Source organism: Ursus americanus, chromosome 8, assembly GCF_024610735.1.
Source record: "Ursus americanus isolate L20-20 chromosome 8, mUrsAme1.1.p, whole genome shotgun sequence".
Taxonomy (NCBI): domain Eukaryota; kingdom Metazoa; phylum Chordata; class Mammalia; order Carnivora; family Ursidae; genus Ursus; species Ursus americanus.
The window spans coordinates 66,469,176-66,490,490 of NC_142134.1; the positions used below are offsets into that span (position 1 = coordinate 66,469,176).

At 42.5% G+C, this 21,315-nt stretch overlaps 1 protein-coding gene across 1 annotated transcript in view; it reads left to right on the forward strand.

The window, feature by feature from the left end:
• Window positions 1-21,315, forward strand: part of ADGRA3 (adhesion G protein-coupled receptor A3) — a 124,170-nt gene that overhangs the window by 26,635 nt on the left and 76,220 nt on the right. Inside the window, exons 2-3 of the mRNA XM_045771479.2 lie at window positions 8,028-8,099; window positions 21,149-21,220. Of these exons, the coding sequence (XP_045627435.2) occupies window positions 8,028-8,099; window positions 21,149-21,220 (144 nt within the window). The remainder of the gene's footprint in view (window positions 1-8,027; window positions 8,100-21,148; window positions 21,221-21,315) is intronic.

Here is a 21,315-nt window from a genome sequence, read left to right on the forward strand (position 1 = left end):
ATGACTTGTGTCCAAAGTTTATAAAGAACAGAAAACCAGTGAATCACCAAAGTAGTAATTAATCAAAGTTTACTGTGTATACACCGAAAGATTGTTTGCAAACCGGGAGCACTCAAACCCAAACATGGAATGAAGGTGCAAGGTAGCTTCTAGCAGTGTGAAGGCAGTGAGTGTTCTTTGCAGTGACTGATACTAATGTTAAGAGTTTTCTTAAATGTAGACTAATTGGTTAAGGGTTACCTCATATCATTTGCGGGAACTAGGTTAGTTTTGCTTATGATTTTCAGATGCATAAGCAAGAAATGACCCAGGTTGACCTGGAGCTTTTGCTGTTAATAACATTTACCCCTTCATCAGTTGCTTTTTCTTTCCGTGTGTGATAAATGTATTTTAAATCATTTGGCAGTATAATGCACACATTGTAACCCGCTGATCTTTTTATTAAGGTGTTTTTGACTTTTTTCCATCTTTAGTCTTGGTAATATCATGTGAATATGGATGAAGATAGGGTTTTGTTTGCACTTTTTACTCAGTGAAGTTAAAAAGCCCCCCCCCCCATTTAATTTAATCATGTATCACTGGAAGTTTAACTGCTTCCCTTATAAATGAGCTGGCAGCTCGTGAGAGCTGTGAGCTGCGTGAGTGATCGTTCCCCATGACCCATGAATGAATCCCACCAACCTCTCCTAAATGTTAAATTCTGAGAGATTTAGCATTTCTACTGCCTTTACGCTGACTGCCGTATAATATGCAATCTTCTATTACACAACTTTTTATTTCAGTGCTGTATCATAGTGAAACCTTAATGTGTAAACATTAAGCCGTAATTAAGGATCCAGACTTAAAATTCAACCACAGTTTGTGTGTGTGCCAACAATGACAACTACTGATAAATTCTTCACTTACTCCTCTTCCTAGCAGCTGGAAATTTCTCTTGATACCAATTTTAAGATGGTCCTAATTTTACAAGGGTGAAAATGTGGAAAACAGTAGCTTAGGACACTTCTATTGCAATAGTATGAGACGTGAACTAGGTATGTTCTGGTAGAATTTTTTATTTCCCACCCCCCTCCCAAAAAAAAAGAAATTCCATAAGCGTCAGAGAGAAGAAGTAACGTGAACAGCACTGAACTTTATACTTCTCATCTATACCCCTGGAAGCGGGTACTTTGTAGATGCTGTGTTATTAATTCCTTAAGAGGGATCTTTGAATGCAGAACCTTCAACCCAGCCATATTTTTATTTTATTCATTTATTGAACAGATACTCTGGGCATCTTGCCAGTCGGATCTTCTGGGAAGCACATGCCAAGTGTTTAGAAGGGGTTAGAAGTACAAGATGGTACTGATGGAAATACATCTGGACGGTGAAAGAAATGAAGCCTTCAGACTGGGATACAGACTGGCCTCTGTGAAGGGAGCGGGGAAGGGAAAGACAGTTGGATAGGACAGTTGTGCAGAAGTCTGGGCCAGCGCTGGTGCAGAGATAACCCCTTGGGCAGTCTGTGCTGGCCAGGAGTGGAGAGCCCTGTCATCCCCGCTGTGCTGAGTCCTTGGCCGGCATTGCCTACAGGGTGGATGGACTCTGCTTGGAAACTGAGGCAGATCGCCTGGACAGCTGCTGGTCGAGGCTTGCTGCCAACTGCCCTCCCATGCAGGGTCCCTCTTGAAGGAGGATCTGAGAAGCACACCTCCATAGCCATGAGAGTCTCTTATTATGTACCGGGAGTTGTTCGAATCTTAACTCTGCCACTTGGTTTGAATCTGAACCTGGACAAGCTACCGAACTCTTAAGTTTTATTTCATTTATTTATTTATTTTTAAATATTTTATTTATTTATTAGAGAGCAAGCACACACGAGCAGGGGGAGGGGCAGAGGGAGAAGCTGGCTCCCCACTGAGCAGGGAGTCCAACATGGGACTCCATTGCAGAACCCCATCGCAGGACCCCAGGATCAGGACCTGAGCCCAAGGCAGACGCTTAACCGACTGAGCCACCCAGGCATCCAGCAAATTGTGGCTTTAGAGAAAATAATACTGACATCGTAGGGTGTTTATGAAGAGTAACTGAGTACACGCATATAAAGAGGGGCTGCATGATGGACTCACGTGTTCACTGTTAGGTCCACTTCTGTGGGGATGCAGAGATGGTCCCTTTCGAAAAGCTCCCGAGGCAGGTTTCACCCAGTCCTGGGAGACCCGGCAAATACACAAGTCCCTGAACAGTGATTTCACAAAATGTAGACTCCTCGTTAAAACAAGGTGATGCAGCAGAGGTGAGGACGAATCATTTTTGACACACTGGCACTAAAGCCTACCACCCAGAATTTTCTCTGCAGAACTGACTGGACGGAGGCATCAAGTTCGGGGGACACATTGACGAACAAACATAATACTTCAGATTCAATGTGTATATCGCCGATGGCGAACTGAATTAAATGCGGTTTTAATATAAAGGTTACTCAGATTGATGAGGAGTTTTGCCATCCAGTAGATACTTACTCTTACTTGCTAGCGAGAATTAATTTAGAAAAGAGCACTTGATTTTCATTCGCCTGAAACCAAAGAACAAACTGGGACAGAGTGTGCTAAAACTGGGCTTGACAGACTTTTTCTTTTTCTGTAAAGGGCCAGATAGTAAATATTTTAGGCTTTTCCTGGCCACGAAAGTCTCTGTTGACACTACTCAACTCTGCCGTCATCGCAGGAAAGCTGCCACTGACAGTATGTGAACAAATGGGCATGGTCGTGTTCCAATAAAATTTTAAAAACATTGAAATTTATATTTCATAGAATTTTCATGTATCATAAAATACCGTTCTTTTGATTTTTTTCCCCCCAACCATTAAAAATATAAAAACCATTCTTAGAAGCCCACAGGCTGTCCAAACAGGTGGCGGGTTGGATTTGGCCACCCCCTGGACTAGAACTTTGACAAACTTCGTGGGAGTAAGCAGTTTTCATTAGTGGAATAAATGAAGCAAAGCACTAAAATTGACTTTAGAGGAGTTAGCATATCTGATTTTAGCTTCTCACAGGTGGTCCTAAATTCTTAGAACATGTGCCTATTGAAGTTAGTGACTCAAAAGCTTAGCCTAGCCACATTATCTGTTCTTCTTGTATTTGATAAAGATGTAGCAATAACAAGTATTACTCTACATAATAAATCTAATACAGAATCAGTTTGTGGTACTACAGTTTGTATTGCTTGAGCAAATCGGAGATGTCAAGGGATGGAGAATTTGTAATACGTAAATACATACCTTCAGTCCTTAGTATGTCTTTGATCTTTCTGTGTGAATACCTGAAAAGCATCTCTCTTCCATTCTGCAGCCCCTCATCTGCATGATATCCCATTTTGTGGGTCCTGTATTCCATCAGGACCAATCCTGTATTCCTGGAATCAACCTAAATACCCAGTCGTTAATTTTTACAAATCATAGTGCAATCAATAATTTTGTTGTATAAATATATAATTGCATAATTTAGTATATAACATGTATATTGCACAACTGCAAATTTGTCTTTAGGATAAATTTCCAGAAGGGGAATTAATGGATCAAATGTTGTAAATGCGTTTGTACTTTCGCCTTCCGTAATGATTGTACTGATTGATAGCAAGATACGAGTGGTTGTTTCCCTCTGAATACAAAGTGTGTTATCACATTTTCTTGCACTCCTTAAGTGAATTATGGTATCTTGTTTTAGTTTTAATTTACATTGCTCTCATGATTGTGGTTGTATATCCCTTCATATGATTATGATCCATTTGTATTTACTGTCACTGAACTGTCTTTTTATGGCCTTTGCTAGTTTTTCTGTTGGGGATTTTTTTTTTAAGAGCTCTTTATATATTTGGGAAATGAGGCCTTTGTTTTTGGTAGTAGTCGTAAGTATTTGTTGTTTATCTTTTAACATTGCTTATGATTTTAAAAATATCAAACTTTTAAAAATGTTTATTTTCTTAGTTCTAGAAAATCTTTATTGTGGCTTCTAAATCTGTCTGCCTTTCATTTTCTCTCTCTCTCTCTCTCTCTTTTTTTTTTTTTTTTTTTGTCTGTATGAGACTGCCCTTGTTTTAAATATGACATTCTCTTAGTCTTCCTCCTTTCATTTCTAAGGATACTTGTTGTTGAATTTAGGGCCCACACTCGTTGAGGATGATCTCATCTCGAAACTTTCAACTTCATTACATCTGCAAACATCCTTTTCTTGTTAAGGTCATAGCCATGGGTCCTGGGTGGCCCTATCGTTTGGAGGGCCACTGTTCCACCCACTGTAAGAGCTCAATTTGATTGTTTTTCTGATTTTCCCCTCCAGGGGTCGACTTCAAGAATTATATTCCTGACGTTTGATCTGAATATTTAAAGACCCTGAAATATATTTTCAGTTCCTCTCAAAAGGAAAATTATTCTGTGCCTTCTGCCATACAGAGTGTGGGAGCTCTGCATATAGCATTCCATTCTGGAACTTGCAAGAGCAAGCGACCAAGAACTTGTAATACTTAATTTTTATTTTTTTCTGCTCCATAAACTTGATTTTTTTTTTAAAAACATGTCTACATTAGGTCTTACTCCTTTTTTCATGTTTCAGCCTAATTGATATATTGAACTAACTTGCTACTGTGTTAAAGGTAACAGTGGACATCACAGTCTTCTTACAGTGTTTCAATTCAAGAGGCAGGAGCCCAGAATCTGTTCCTAAGCATTGTCTATAGATCAGGTGGTAGTATAACATCGTTAGTATAGAACAGAAATGGGTATACATAAGCTTTATAACTTTGGTCAAGTTTTATACTTTTCATTTAGCTACCGCCTGGAAAGTTTGAAATTTCAAAGATGTCAGCAAAAATATTGATTAGAATGGGTTTTAGGTTTATAATGATACATGAGATAATGCATTTGCTCGCTCCACCATCCCCAGTCTCAAAATTGAGTATAAAAACTGTCTGCAGAGGAGATTTATTCATACCGATCCTGTTTTCTTGCACAAAATCCTTAAACACACCGAGTAATGGATAGACTGAATATATTAACATGAGGTTGTAAACTGTATTTTTAAGGTTACAGTTATAACTTTTTAAGTGTGATGAAATGTCTTCCTTTTTACTCTTCTCAATAAAATCTATCATTTATTGTACTAAAGCCTTTATGGCTGAGCAAATGACAGTCCTTTTCTGCAGTAGTGCTGATGTAATTCAGCCAGCGCCCTGACAGTTTTTCATAAGCTCCTTCCATATTTGGGGATCATTCTTCACCCAGACACAGGGTGCTCAAGCCACGGAGCCTGTTACCTGTTAGACCGCGTCGTTTTCCTTTGTTTCTCTAGTTCTCGGTTTATCGGTTTTAAATTCTCAGTCACCGTCAAGTTCGGCGGCTTTGCTCATGAAAACGTGGCTACAGAAAAGTGAAAGAAGCTAGAAGGGATCTTGGTGGTCATTCTGGTCTGATTTTTTTCCATCTTAAAGGTGATGAAATTGAAGTCGAACTAGAGAGGTGACCTAAATGCTATCTCGCTGGGGTGGGGGGTCTCCGTTAAAACCCTGGGCTCTGGATCTCCACTCCATTGTTCGGTCCTCTTCTTTTAGTGTCTACGCATAGTGCCTGTTAAGTTGCAAACTGTCGCTGCATAAATATTTCTTAAATATGAATAAATAAACCTGAGTCTTTAATCTCAGAGCTTAAAGTATTCCTTCAGTGTTTATTTCTAAGATAGAATTATATGCAAAATTAACTCCATTTTAAACTCTCCCTAGTTATGAAGAGTCTCATGTTTATCATCAGGAGAAAAAAATATTTAGTGAGAGTTGTCTGCTTGATATTTCAGAAGATACTACAAGATTATAGAGAGTAAGAGAGAAACTAATAGAAGTGCCTCATCACTAAGGTATTGATCTAATAGGGTGTGTTTTTTCCTACTCTTTTTTGGTTGGGTTTTTTTTTTTTCTTTGTTTGATCTCTGCATAGATTCTTTTCAATCAGGGATACCAATTTTGTTTGCTTCTGAACTGAGTGCAAGCATTTTCCTTTTTATCAAGTTTCCTCTGGAAAAATCCGTTTTTAGTGGATGCATGAAGTTTTGTCTGAATGTACCACTGCTTTACTCTTCCTCTTACATAATGCTGAAATAAGGTCACGGGCTCTCCTTGTCAGCTTTGGTGAGTTGTTCAGGAGTGATGTTTTGGGCAGCAAGGTGGGAGGCTCTCAAGGAGGCACCATGGGGCTGCTAGAGAAAGCATATTTCCGTGACCTTGGTGGCCGTGAGCGAGGCTGAGTTTGCTTTTGCCCGAGCCGACCACCTCAATTGAAAAAACCTTTGCAATTTTGATTAGAGAAAATGGTATTGTATTTTAATTGCAGTGTTTTCGAACACCACGTTTTCTTGGTCCCAACGGTTGATGACGCCCTGCCCTTGCTTTAGCAACAGCTTGGGGGAGAGGCAAGATATTACACGGTCATATACTTGGATTGCAGGAAACATTAAAATGAGGGAGGATGTGTGTCTTAGAACCAAGGACACAGAATCTGAAATTTGATGGCTACTCATTGAGTGTGTCATGCATTTCCTAATTTTTCTCTAGTGTTTATGAGGTAGATATTATTCTTCCTGTTTTATGAATGAGGGAACTCTTACAGAGGTGGAGTGACTGGCCAAGATCAATGGAACTTGAAAGCAAGAGAGCTGAGCTTCAAACATGGGTATCCTTGACTCGAGAAGCTCCTAATAATCATCCCACAAAAAAGTTCTGAAACGTGGATCTGCATGAATAGGGATTTTGTTTTTTAATTCCACTTAATATCAAAAGAAAATCAGGTGCCAAATGGCTATTTTTGTTTGAAGATAAATAATTAGAGGTTCTTCTTTTAGAATAATAAAAGTAGATAAAATAAAAATGAATGCCTGAACTCTTCGGACCCAGGGGCACTCTGTTATTTGTATGTACATAGGATTGCTGTGTTGCACCGTTTGGAGGGGAGGGGGGCACCGTGCAACTTTGTACCCCGTGTGAAGGGCGCCCCTGAAGGGCACCATGGTGTGTGATGGAGAACTTTCTGCCCACGTGGCCAGGAGTGTGTCTCTGGACCTACGTTGACGTATGTTGAACGTGAGGTTTGGGGTAGAGATTTTCTGGGTTCGTGCTTTGGTTCTAGCATTTGCTGCTGTAACCTTGGGCTGTTAACCTAATTAATTCTTCTCTGCCTTGGTTTTCTCATTTTCTTATCTCGATGTCCTCCCTCCTCCAAATCAGGTGGCTTTAGCATTTTCACTTTCTTTATGGAAAATCTTTGTTGGTACTTTAGCTGCAGAAGGTATGTGGCTACAGTGCCTAGAACGGGAGCAAGATCGTGTACACAGAGTGTCTTCTCAGGGAAGTCCTATCATGGGGGTGGCTCCACTAGGACTTCTTTCAATAAATTCTTATTGTCACGTCGTATCTTTAAGAAAGTTGTCCTGATGCATGAGGTAGAGTTCTGTGACACAGCTGCTTGTGCCGTCTGTATGTGAGGGTGTGCAAAAGCTTATTTTCACACATACAAGACAGTAGATTCGTATACTGTTGAGTTACAAATAATATTCAGCATTGATGTATCGAGAGGATGTTTTATTTCTTTGTAGGATCAGTATTTTAGAGAACATGTTACACATTTTCCCATTAAGTTTCTAAATAAGTATTCGACTTATATAAGTTGACTAATTATATAAATGTATGTGGCATTCTTCTTATATTGAACACGAGAGCTATTTTCTGTTCACTTCTCTCCTTTTTTACCTTAAAATTTTTATTCGGATGTGATAGGAACAATTTAAGAGGTGACAAGATGAGTGAGCGAGCTATTTTAGGTGGCTTCTCAAAGAAAGAGAAAGAAGCCCCTGTTTTTGTCAGGTGTCTCAAAAACTGTTTGGCTAATAAGTGACTTCTTAGAATTCCTCATAGGTTTAGAAATTAAGGACCTAAATTATTTTAATATTGATGGTGTACAAATATTCTGCAACTTACCTTTTTTTTTTTTATCCTGTCGTTTTTAGGATTCTGAGTAACAATAAAATATCCGAGCTGAAGAATGGCTCATTTTCTGGGTTAAGTCTCCTTGAAAGATTGTGAGTATTTTTTATTATATCTTATTGTTATTTTACTTACTGCATTTTTTTTGTTTATTATGAGCTTTAGAGTGAAAGATAATACTTAGCTGCATTTTTATTGTAAGTCTGTTACCAAACTCCCGACTTTTCAAAATAAAAATGAGTTTTCCCAACATTTTATTATGAAAAACTTCCAAGAACTTAATTTCAGGAAACAATTAGTTAATTAGACGTTGGCAAACTTTCTGTAAAGGGCCAGATAATAAATAATTTGGGCTTTGTAGGCCATATGGTCTCTGTCACAATCGACAGTAAATAAATGAATTGATGTGGAGGTGATATTATTTGCAAAGCAGGCTGGGGATCATGGTTTGCTGGTCACCGGCTTTTGGAGCATAGATGCTGTTTCGAAGTTGGTTATGAAGTGTGGGCCTTTATAAAATAGTCAAGTAGAATTTGAACACATCAAGGAGGGAAACTTTTGGATAAACGTCGATATTTTATTCAGATGTCTTTGAATGTAAATATTGTGTTTTGCTTAGAAATTAGGTCTAGTTTTTATGATCAGATATATTATAAATAATGCTTGTTTTTTTGCCTTGGATTTTACACAGTGGATATTTGATTGGCTTCTATTATGAGTGATAGTCCAGGATCATGTTTCAGATTCCCTTTATTACTCATACATTTAGGATAACATTTCAGGACATTCTTTTTTTTTTTTTTGAGTTGGCTCCATGCCCAACGTTGTGCTTGAACTCATGACCCTGAGATCAAGAGTCACATGCTCTGTGGGCTGAGCCAGCCTGGCGCCCCTACAAAAACATTTCAGGGGTATATAAGGTATAGTTAATATAAGGAAGTTCTACTGTGAGCCTCCTCATTTCTGTTGAATTACAGACTTCCCTTTTTTTCCTGATTGCTCTTTGCTTCACTTTCTCTCTTTCTATGTGGTCTTCCCTTGACCATTTTACCCAGTAGTTTCTACAAACTCCCACATGACATTATTGCTTTGATCACAGATGTGTTATGTAAGCATGTACGTAGAGTTTTTATTTATCCTTTTATATATGTCTCTTGTTTTCATTGATCACATGTCTTAAATCAAAAGTCTTTTTTTTTTAAGTAGGCTCCATGTGCAGTGTGGAACCCTACACGGGGCTTGAACTCATGACCCTGAGATCAAGACCTGAGCTGAGATCAAGAGTCAGACACTTAACCAACTGGCCACCCAAGTGTCCCTTAAATCAAAAGTCTTAAAGTTAGGTTTTTACATTTATATAAGCACATGAAAATAGCACATTTACGTATAAAGTAGCAGTACATTCATATTTATACATAGACGTGTCTGTATACGTATGTGTGTGCACATACACATATGTAAAATGTTCTTGGCACAGCAGTGCTTAATTCTCAGATTTTCTTATTTCTGTTTTCATTCAACTATTCCTGTCCTGTTCCACATAGGCCACGTGTCTCAGAGGAGGCTGGTCATACCAGTGCCGGGCCTGACTAGGCGGAGGACAGTCCTTTACTCACATTCCATGGGCCCAGGATGAGCAGTGGGCACTGGCCAGTGTAACCGAGTCAGGATTTGCTCAGGGCTTTTTGGGAAAGGAATTTCCTTACTGTCATTAGGACGGATGATTGTACGGTCTGGAGGCTGTCTTGCCACGGGCTTGGGCCGGAGCCGACACACTGAAGAGCAGGGAGTAGGGCCCGTCGTGGTCAGCAGGGGGAGGCTGGAGGGACCTTGCTGAAGCAGGGCCGTCCCTGGACTGTTAGTTACAGTTGTGGGGGGCAGTCTGTTCCCGTTCGGCTGTTTCTTGTAAGAAAAGTCACTGTGCTTGACAGAGAGCCTTAGCGTGTAGCACGTTGTCAGGCACTGAGTAGGTGCGTGGGTAATAATGGGAGGATCAGTGGGATCTTTTCTTTCCCAAGGAAGGATGACAGGGATGCCTAGGTTATGAATGGTGTCTGTTGTGTTTATAAACATGTTTTATTTTGGGGCCCTCGGGTTGCTGGGGTTGTTCATGTGCATCATAAAAAGTATGGGCAGCTTAGCTACTGGTCTGTGCTATGCTGTGAATTCTACCCTTTTTACATTAACTTTTTAATTTCATTTTGGTCTTTGACCTATTTTCTGTCATTTCTTGATGATAAATCTCTATGCATGATAAAGACATACTAGGTTGCTGCAAACATAGTAGGTGACATGAAGATGCTGCTGTGATTGTTTTTAGCTAAGGGCCTGTTTATACCTGAATCCCAGGATGTCACATCCCTTTTGTAGGACCACAGATGCAGATATAGACAGATAGATAGACCACAGATACATGCATATGTGTATATATATGAGTATACACACACACACACACACACACACACACAGAGGGACCACATATGGATAGATAGGCAGGCAGACACACGTACATATACATACATATATTACATATATGTATATATATATGAGAGTGTGTGTGTACACACACCCACATACATACATACACACACACATACGCAGGGACTAAGATCCCAGTAATGACTTTGGGACCCGGGCCATCTCTGTTTGGAAGCATTTTTACCTAAGCTCAGCATTTCACACAGACCCTTCAAAGCCCAAACCTGAGTCTCGGCCTCACTGCCGCTGCGTGAGGGAGGCCATGCATGCCTGGGTGGGACCTGCACCCCGTGCTGTCTCCGTGGGAGAACAGCACACTTCGGAAAAAAAGAGAGGGGCGCCTGAGAGGCTTAGTTGTTTAAGCATCTGTCTTCAGCCCTGGTCATGATCCCAGGGTCCTGGGCTCGAGTCCCATGTCAGGCTCCCTGCTCAGTGGGGAGTCTGCTTCTCCCTCTCCCTCTGCCTGCTGCTCCCCCTGCTTGTGTGCTCTTTCTCTCTCTGTCAAATAAATAAATAAGATCTTTAATTAAAAAAAAGAAAAAGAGATGATATAGCAAGGCTCTTACTGTTCTGGCCTTGAGAAGGAAGGACGGGGATGGGAGGGGGCCGGCAAGAGTTCCAGAGGAAGTGTCCTGTCAATAGAGCCTTTGTCTGTGAGCATGAGCTCAGACAGAGCTCCTTCTTCCTCCAGGTTCTGCTGGGACCAGTGGCTGGAAAGGCTCCCCGAGAGCTGAGGGTGGCTGGCCCTTGTGGAAAGACCCTGGTCTTCGTTTTACCTAATTTCAGAGCACAAGATAGACCAAAGAGATCCCATAGCCAGTGGTTTGACCCTTTTGCCAGGAGTTCATGACCAAACACTGATGAATGTCTTCTCAGGCCTTTCCTCTGCAGCCCCATTCATCCTCTGTGGGCGTGGGAGGTGGGTGTTGGTGCAGAGTGATGGGGAGGGAGGCTTGGGGGGTACTGGGGGCTTTTCTTCCCCAGGAGCCCAGAACTATTTTTCTCACAGTTACATTTTCTACTGTCTTGCTCTTCTCTGATTTGCTGTTGTGATCTTAAAGCTAAAATCTCTATAGATTTTGTAATTTCCATACCAGCCCTTGAATAAGCTCTTGATTCTTTTTACTGTTTTCATAGCTCTTCTCATTTTCTCTCTCTCCCAGGTCATCTAACTAACCTTCTCAGCCTCTGTGTAGCACTGTCCCCTTCCTGTGACCGAATCCAAAGACTATCTTGTCCTTCCCTTATGTCCATCAACGCTATTCTTTGAGTTGTATTCTTTGTATTCTTCTGTGATTTTCTTCACTGTAGGATTCCTCTCATGGACTCTGGTTTGCTTCAGGATCTCATTATACTGTCTGTGAAATATCTTAGGGATCTTCTCTTCCAAGACTGCAGAGACTTGAGGACTCTGTCTTGGGCTTTCTGTGTATCAGACACAAACTGTGTGAAGGCAGGGCGACTGAGTGGCTTAAACAACAGACCTTGATTTCCTCCTAGTTCTGGGGGCTGGCAGTTCAAGATCCAGGCTCTGGCAGGGTTGGTTTCTTCTAGGGCCATGAGGGAAGGATCTCTTCTAGGCCTGTTTCCAGGCCGTCTTTTCCCTGTGTCTTTCCGTGGTGTTTCCTCTGTGTGTGTCCACATTTCCTCTTTTTTTTTTTTTTTTTTTGATTCATTTATTAGAGAGAGAGAGAGTGAGGGAGAGAGAGAGCATACAAGCAAGGGCAGAGGGAGAGGGAGAAGCAGACTCCCCCACTGAGCAGGGAGCCCCATGAGGGGCTTGATCCCAGGACTCTGGGATCATGACCTGAGCCGAAGGTAGACGCTTAACCGACTGAGCCTCCCAGGCGCCCCACATGTCCTCTTCTTATAAGAACACTGGTCACTTTGGATTAGGGCCCACTCCAATGTCCTCATTTTATGTTGATTACCTCTTTAAAGAACCCATCTCCAAATACAGTCCCATTTTGGGGGAAGAGGGGTTAGGACTTCAACATGGAATTTTGGAGGGCACAGTTCATCCTATGACAATGCTGTAACATTTTTGTAGATTTACTAATGTGTGTTTTCCCTGCTGTTCCTAATTACTCTGCCTTGGAAGGGATGAAAGAACAGAAAAAAGGACTCAGTTTTTGGCTATTGAGTTCCAAAAGTCCTACCTAGTCCAATATAGAAAAGAGATTCGAGAAAAAGTAACATAAGAGAAACTTCTTCCTTTTCTAGATACACATTCTATGGGCTCACTGGGGAGTTAGAGGGAATGTAGAAAGAGCTTATATGCTGGTGGGTCCCTAAGAAGGGTCTCGTCTTTGCTTCCCCATCCCTACCGGGTTTAGGGGATGGACAGGGAAAAAGACCATGTAATAAAGCCAATACATGGTTCTGGATCTAAGGACAGAGGGTCTCTGAGTCCTCTTTCCTGGAGAAGAAGCAAACCCTCAAATTCCCAGGGCCCAGTGCAATATAGGAGCAGAAGAACTGGTCACATAGCCATTGAGGCACCTGGACTAGGACAGTCTAGTCGAGTTTCCAGGGGAACAGCAGAATGGCCCTTGCTGAGCTAAGAGATGGGGTTGTTTGCAAAAAGCTAGTGCTCTTTCTGCAGGAGACTGCTGGTTGGCAGTAGGTGACTTAGGATCTGGGCTACTCACGCTGAGTTCTGGACTGAAGACCTAGCTAGCCGCATAGGTCTTTGTAAATGACATCAGTTTTAGATTTTTCCCAATTACTTGAGAAAACACCGTAGCTGATTTTTTCCTTCATTGCTGGTCATTCCTGTGTATCTCTGCTTAGGTCTTCCACACGTGAACCTGAGAGCTTTTCGTGCTCTAGCACTGGGCTGAAAGCCACTCCCCTCTGCCCAGGGATCCCTCAACCAAGAACCGAGAGCCGATGGTGGACAACCACCTGACCACCTCACCTCTCGGGGTGGGACGGGGTGGGGGGGTGACCCTGCGGCATGCACTATGCTCTCTTCCACGGTTCCCCAGGTGACTGGAGGTCTCCTCACTATGCCCTTTGTATGGGCTTCCTTCTCATTAAGGCCTGGCTGGTTGAATTAACTAACAAATATGCCTCAGAGTTTAAGGAAATCTGCGGGTCAAGCTGCTCCTGTCAGTTCTTTTGATTTGACGAATAGCTTCTGAAGGGGATTCATTCTCTCTCTCTCTCTCTCTAATAAAACAAGCCTGGGTGCCCATATCCTTCATTTTAGAGTATTGTGATTCTCTCTCTCTCTCTCTCTTTTTTAATTTTAAAGATTGATTTGAGAGAGAGAGAAAGAGCAAGCGAGCATGTGAGTGGGGGGAGGGTCAGAGGGAGAGAATCTTTAAACAGATTCCCCACTGAGCGCAGAGCCCAACGCGGGGCTCGATCTCATGACCCTGAGATCATGACCTGAGCTGAAACCAAGAGTCGGACTCTCAACCTACTGAGCCAACCAAGTGCCCCTAGAGTATTGTGATTCTTGTTACGTATCTGTTAGTATCTAGTGACACTCCTCTGTAGTCTAATTACTGACACTAAGATGACATACTAGCAATGTGTTTGACTCCCTAGCTTCTACTCCATCCCAGATGATGGGTGCGGGTCACCGTAGCACCTCTTTCTAGCTATTGCCAGAGCCAGCCGGAGCCAGTAAGAGTGACGAGGGGTATTTAGCTGTGGGGCTTTGAGAAAGATGTCCTGGCTCCTAAGGAGTTACAGGGATAGAAGCATCCACTCTTTGTCGTGACTTTGTGCTTGGAGGTGGTTTGTGGACCTTGGCATCGCCTCACGATTGAGGGTCAGCCTGAAGGCCAAGTTGACATTCTGAGAAGGGTGGAGAAACCCCTTAGGCTGTCCTATGTCTTGATTTCCCTTAATGCCAGAGAATTTCCTTTATTGCTGAAACCTTTTTGAGTAGAAGTTTCTGATACTTGCAGTGAAAAAGCATCTTTTCTGCTACACTTGGCGTTCTTTCCAAGAACTATTCACACACTCCTTTAATTTTGTCTCAGCAATTCTTGTGCACTTTTTCATTTATGTTTTAATAAACATTTATGTTTATTTATTTATGTTTATGTTTAAATAAGCGATAGACCCTAAAGTTAGACTCCTGTTCCCTAGGGAAGCTGTGATTGGTAAGGGAAGGAGAGATGTTAAATGAGAGAATCTGACTATAAATATCTTTTGGCAAGGCCTGATTAATATGGCTGTTATTAAGTATTATATAATATGTCAAGGAGTTTTTATCATTAAAGGAGAAGTGTATCTTTAAATCATGTCGCAGTCCTCAGTTTTTCACGAGAGGTATAATGTAGCAACACATGCTGTATGTCATCGGCAACAAATTTATGGACTGCTTTAGCTAAATCAGTACTTGTTGTAGATGCGGTTTAAAATCTGAAAAGGGAAACATAGGTTTTAAAAAAACGAAACTGACATATATTTCTGTTTGCAGCGCTTTTTTGCTTATCCAACACGAGTCAAAAATACACCGACTGAATTTTCTCCTAAAATATCATTTCTCTTCGAGGTGTAGGATTGGGGTCGTTTGGGCCAGGGGGAGGATAGGGACTAATAAGTTGGGCCTGGTGATTAATTATACTCCCTAGGACTTAAAAAGTTGGGGATAAAAAATAATTTGTATTATGAAAATTTTTAAACATACAGATAAATGTAAAGAATTAATGTAGTAACCTCCCCTATCACCAGTGTAACTACCCAGCTGCAATAATTAGTTGTTATTTGCTGTCATTTTTCTCTTCATATTGGAACATGCCTGCACATACACACGTTTGCTGAATTCCTTGAAGGTCAGTTGCAGGCATCCTGACCCTCTGCCTTTATTGAGAAATGTAAGTGGTTATGAATGAGATGCCGCTGTCTCTGTGTTGCCTGAGTTTATGAATATCATCATGATTTTGTAGCTAACTGTAATTTACCAAAAAGATTTTTGTAGTGAGGGTCAGGTAACATAATTCTGTCTCCCGGCCGTGGTGTACTTTCTTATGCATTTATCATCTGTCTTCATCCATTCTGGCCGCTATCACAAGATACCATAAACAGGGTAGCTTGCAAACAACAAACATTTATTTTTCAACAGACATTGAGTTTGGGAGGCTGGGAAGCTCGAGATCAAGGTGCCGGCAGATTCATTGTTCAGTGAGAGACCGCTTCTTAGTTGGCTGTAACCTCTCGTGGTGGAAGGGGATGAGGAAACTTCGGGGTCTCTTTTATAAGGGCATCGACCTCATTCATTAGGTCTCCGCTCTCATGACCTAATCACCTCTCAGAAGCCCCACCTCCTAATTCCATCACTTTGGGAGTTAGGATTTCAATACGAATTTTGGGAAGACACAAACATCCAGACCGTAGCAGTGTCCATCGCACTCTGTAATGTGTGTCTGTCCATCTCGCTGAATCGGTGGACGTGGACCCTGCCCGTGTGGAACTTTTGGTCTCTCAGTGAAGGTGGTTTAAGCAGTGAGTAGAGGGTGATGAGGGCCACAGCAGGGAAAGTACAGGGCATTATTGTCCAGAGATATTTTTTTTGGAAAAAGGAATGCTGTTCAAGATGTAAAGGATGACTGGGAGCTACTCAGGTGTGAAAAACGAGGATGCACGTGAGGATAGATCCTGGGGGAGGTGGGTCAAGGGCAGAGCAACCCTCTGCCAAGGTCTGGACGTGAGAGAAGTAGGACTCTTTCTAGAAACATCTTGAAATATGACTAGTTATATGAAGAGAGAAAGGCTGGCTGAGTGTCAAAGAAAGGTACGGAGCAGAATGGGAATCAGAGTTAGGGCCGGGGCCATGGTGGCGCTTGTAAGTTAGTTTAAAGAGTGTGGAGTTAATTCTAAGGGACCTGGAGCTCTTGGAGGTTTTAACTAGCACAAACACATTCAGAAATATGCTTAGGAAGATCACTTGATTTTTTTTTTTAAGATTTTTTTTTTTATTTATTAATTTGAGAGAGGGAGAGTGTGAGCTAGAGCACAAGCAGGGGGGAGGGTCAGAGGGAGAAGCAGGCTCCCCGCTGAGCAGGGAGCCCAGCATGTGCCTCGATCCCAGCACCCTGAGATCAGGACCTGAGCCGAAGGCAGATGCTCAGTGGACCAAGCCACCCAGGTGCCCCAGGAAGATTACTTTCAATGGAGCATAGCTGGGAGAAGCAAGGACACCAGCCAGCACCGTGTGGGGGTGATGACAGCAAGGAGGGAGAGGTGGATGCCTTTGACACCAAGTTGGAAGGCTGGACAATACCACATATAGTAACTTTTTCCAATGAATAAAATGTATCAAACATGCAGAGAATTTGAAAGAATGGTATCTAGCACCTTGCCAGTTTCTTGGCACATTTGCTGTATCTATCTTCCTCTTGCCCTAGGTATAAATTGACTTGGTTCCTTTAGTAAATCTCCACTGTGTCAGTCAGGAAGATGTGTTTAAATCCTGACTTCTGGCTCGGCCACTCAGAACTTGGCCAAATTTCATAATCTTTTTGCACGTGAGTTCTTTATCTGTAGCAGGAGTTGTGTCTCCTAGGATTGATTGTAGATCTTAATGGGATGGTAGGCGGCAGACACCAACTCCCTAAAATTAGTGATTCGTGTAACTGAGGAGCCCAGAGAGTTAGAGCTGGACTTCAGGCTTGGCTGGATCCAGAGGCTCAGCATTAATTCTCTTTTCCTATCTTTTGCTTCATTAGACAGGCTCTTATTTATTTATTTATTTATTTATTTATTTATTTATTTATTTATTTATATATTTTTTTAAGTAAGCTCTGCACACCCATGGGGCTTAAACTCATGGCCCTGAGGTCAAGAATTACATGCTTTACCTACTGAGCCAGCCAGATGCCCCGTAAACAGGCTCTTATATCATGGTAGCAGAGGGTCCTGGGGTTATCTAATCAAACCAATGGAAATGGCCAATCCTTGTCCCCATCTGCCTCCTCCCCACCACCCCAGGCCCTAGGTTTAGTTGGACCAGGGACATGTAATCCTGCCAATTTACCAAGACGACGGTGTTTGGAAAATCTGGATGGAGGTTGATCGAGTGCTGTACCTGGAGGAGTGGTGTTGGGGATTCTGAGGCACTGTCTGTATGTATGGTCTGTGAGAGAAGTAAGGGTGCTCCTCCCCAGTGCATGGGAGAAGGCAGCAAAAAACAAAAAAAAAAATGTTTAGCACAGTGACATGAAATGATTGATAGCAGTCATAGTTTGAGTACCATTGTTAAATTCTGGAACCTTTCATATGTGCTCTCCTTCCTCACCTCCACCTACTCTAAAGTTTTTGAATTTTTTTTTTCCTTAGGAATAAATTTTATTTTTTTCTTCTTTTAAGGTTTTGAATTTTTGAATGACTAGTAGTCTTCCCGTTTCTGCTCTTGCCCTGAAAATGGAGTGGGTGGATAGAGTCTCCTTAGGTCTGCCCTCAGTGTGAACGCTTGTCCTGGTGCGGGTGGATTTCACGTTAGTGGGCCAGTATCTGGACCTGAGTTTTCCCAGAAGCAGGTCCTGAGATGAAATTCTGGGTTCAGGTGGTTCATCTGAGAGGTGGTCCGAGAAATCTCACATATCAGGGAGTGGACGATGAGAGGGGAGGGAAGGAAGCCGGTGTGTGGTGCCTTTGTGAGCAGAGGCTCTCGTGGCAGGCAGCTGGGCCTGGACCGTTGGATGCCTGTGTGGAGTACGCTTCCTCCTCCTCCTCCTCCTCCTCACCCTGGAGGCCGGCCTGAACCTGCTCCCCTCTCTCATGGGGTGATGGCTCTTCTCAGGGCCACTTAAATGCCCTTCACCTCTGACTTTCTGGAGTGGCCAAGAGAAAGGCTGCAGGGCATAGTGGCAGGCAGGGGAGCAGCCAGCCTGGGCTGTGCTCTCAAAATCTGCCTCACTAGCCATTTGGGCCCCCGGCAGGTGTCTGGGGATGAGGGAGGCGGAGGCCATGGCTCTGTAGCAGGGAACTTAGTCTCCGCATGATTTTCTTTTCCTGTTGAGGTTGCTACACCAAGGACATCTTTTTTTTTTTTTTTTTTTTACTCCTTAGTTAAAAGCTGATTGGAAGTTCAGAAAGAAGGGTAGGATTTGAGAGTTTACCTGAATGTCTTTTGAGACTTTTATTACCATCCAGTTCCATTTTGTGAAGCTACCTGGCCTTTTCAGATATTTTCATTTACTTTATTTAAAAAAAAAATATCTTAGAGGCTGTGGTGCAAAAAAAAAAAAAAAAAAAAAAAAACCAAAAAATCCCAAAATTTAGGTCAGCTGCCAGCATTGACAAAGCTGTTTTCTTGTGGAATATAGAATCTGAGTTCTGATCAATGAAATCCTTATTTAGTAATGGTAATCAGAGCATAGATTTTATGTTTAATGGGTATTTCTTTTTTTTTTAAGATTTTATTTATTTATTTGAGAGAGAGAGAGAGCACACAAGCGGGAGGAGTAGCAGGCTCCCCGCTGAGCAAGGAGCCCGATGTGGGGCTCGATCCTAGGACTCCGGGATCATGACCTGAGCTGAAGGCAGGTACATAACCACCGGAGCCACCCAAGCGCCCCGGTTATTTCTTTTCTTAAAAAAAGAGTTACAACGTACTGGGGGTTCAGTTTTATTTAGACGCATCGGGCTCTGATTGGGGAGGAGGGTGGAATGGCAGTTCTACCCCCCCGCCCCCAAGAACGCCTGGTGTGTGATACTGGGAGTAAGACTCCAGAAAGGCGGAGTGGTATTTGCTGGTGAGCGTTGTGCTCCTGGCATTACAGACTGCACTTCCAGAGAAGTGTTATGAGACGTTCTGACCGGTGTCTTATCACCAGGTATTAAACAGCAAGGCTAGTGTGGGAAGCCAATGTCAGTGACACAGCGAGAATGCTGGACTTGGGGCGTCTGGGTGGCTCAGTCAGTTAAGCATCTGCCTTGGGCTCAGGTCATGGTCCTGGGATCAAGCCCCGCATCAGGCTCCCTGCTCAGTTGGGGAGCCTGCTTCTCCCTCTCCCTCTGCCTCTCCCCCTGCTTGTGCTCTCTCTCTCTCTCTCTGTCAAATAAATAAAATCTTAAAAAAAAAAAAAAAAAGAAAGAATGGCAGACTTAGAGTAAATGAATGATTGCCACCATGATGGGCAGACGGCCAGTCTCCTCACGATGTTTTTGTGAAATTTCCAGGAAACCTGTCAGAAACTAACCCTAGCGTTGTCACTGGTATATATCGATAGTTTGAACTGTTAGAAGAAAATAGCACATTATGAAGCAGGCCGTATACATCAGATAGTTTTCATTAGCTGAAGGGTCAGTAAAATTGAACGTGCCTCCCTTCACTGGATGGATCGGTGCTCACTGCAGTAAGACTTCCATGGGGTTCTTCTCTTCAGCACAGGTAGACGGGGGAAGTCAGACGCTTTCTGAGTTGGAGTGGTTTGAAAAGGGGTAAACACCAGATTTTTCTCTAGTTTATAGACTGTGTGGGGTCAGGCTATAATCCCATGATGGAGCAATAGTTATAAAAGATCCCAGAGACTTGTCACCTCAGTGTCATGATAACAGGCGACACCAGTGGCCCAAAATACACTTCTACGAAGCCCTTTTAAATCTCCAGCAAGTAAGAGACTAAAGGACCTGGTGAGGTGGTTTGTAGTGGGTGTTGCTCTGCGTTTCTATATTTTCTCACCAACTCTGTGTGCATCCCTATGGATGAGGGGCAGGGTTGCCATTCTTAGGGAAGGAAGGGAGAAGGGAAGGACAAGAGAAGTAGCAGAGTTTCTTCTGCTCATAGTGTGATGTCAGGTGCCTTGAGAGATGACTGGAAACTACTCGTGACTTCAGTGGGCAAGGTTATGAGGGAGTCCGGCTCAAGGGTCTGACAAAGCTCAAGTGTGGGCCAGCCACGGGCGGGAATGTGGTCAGGGAAAAGGGGCTTCTAAGTGCTCCTGCAGTTGAATGTCTGCTGTCTTTGAGGTCTGTGTGAACATTTGCATGGGGATGACTTGAGTCCCCAGCTGGGCCCAGGTACCCACCAGAGAGCAGCAGCCTTAGCAGGTGGCCCAGATCCTCACTGGTGGAGGGCCGTGGCTGTGGCGCTCACCACTGGCCCCTGGTGGCGGTGTGCTGACATGGCAGGGCTGCGCATGAGAGTGGGAGTAAATGGAGACTGCCCTCAGATGCCAGAGCCTTGGGGGCTGCTGGATCTTTGCCTTGAGCTACATGTTGTGAATGATCGCATTGTTATTTTATAGGAATCCTAACCGCAAAAGCTCAGGGAGGGAAAAATATGAAAAACTCAGTGACATGAATTTTAGAGTATATTTTAGAAGATGGTTTTTAAAAATTCAGTTTAATTATGTTCACAAACATAATCTGATTTATTTTGACAAAACTCAAGTGTAGCATACTGAGGAGGAAATTGTAGAATGTTTAGGATTGTAGTTTGGGCATGACTTTGAATTTGAATAATATAGGGACGTATATATCTTTTTTGGTAGATGCCTTTATTATATTGACCAAAACAAGTGGCTTTGGAACCAGATTTCTTGAATTTGAATTTTGGCTCTGCCACTTACTATAGGGGTTAACCTTTTTGGCGTTACTTTCCTCCCATTATTGTTGTTTTCTGTATAGCAGGTAACTGTAGTTTGCCTAAATATCACTTACCAGCACTCTAAGTGATAACTTTTATTCTGTTTTTTAACAGAGACCTCCGAAATAATCTTATTAGTAGTATAGATCCAGGTGCCTTTTGGGGACTGTCATCGCTAAAAAGATTGTAAGTATTTGAATTGCTTGCTTACGAGTTTGAACTGTTCTCTTCTTTTTCTTCTTTCTTTTTTTTTTTTAAGATTTTATTTTACAGCTAGATAG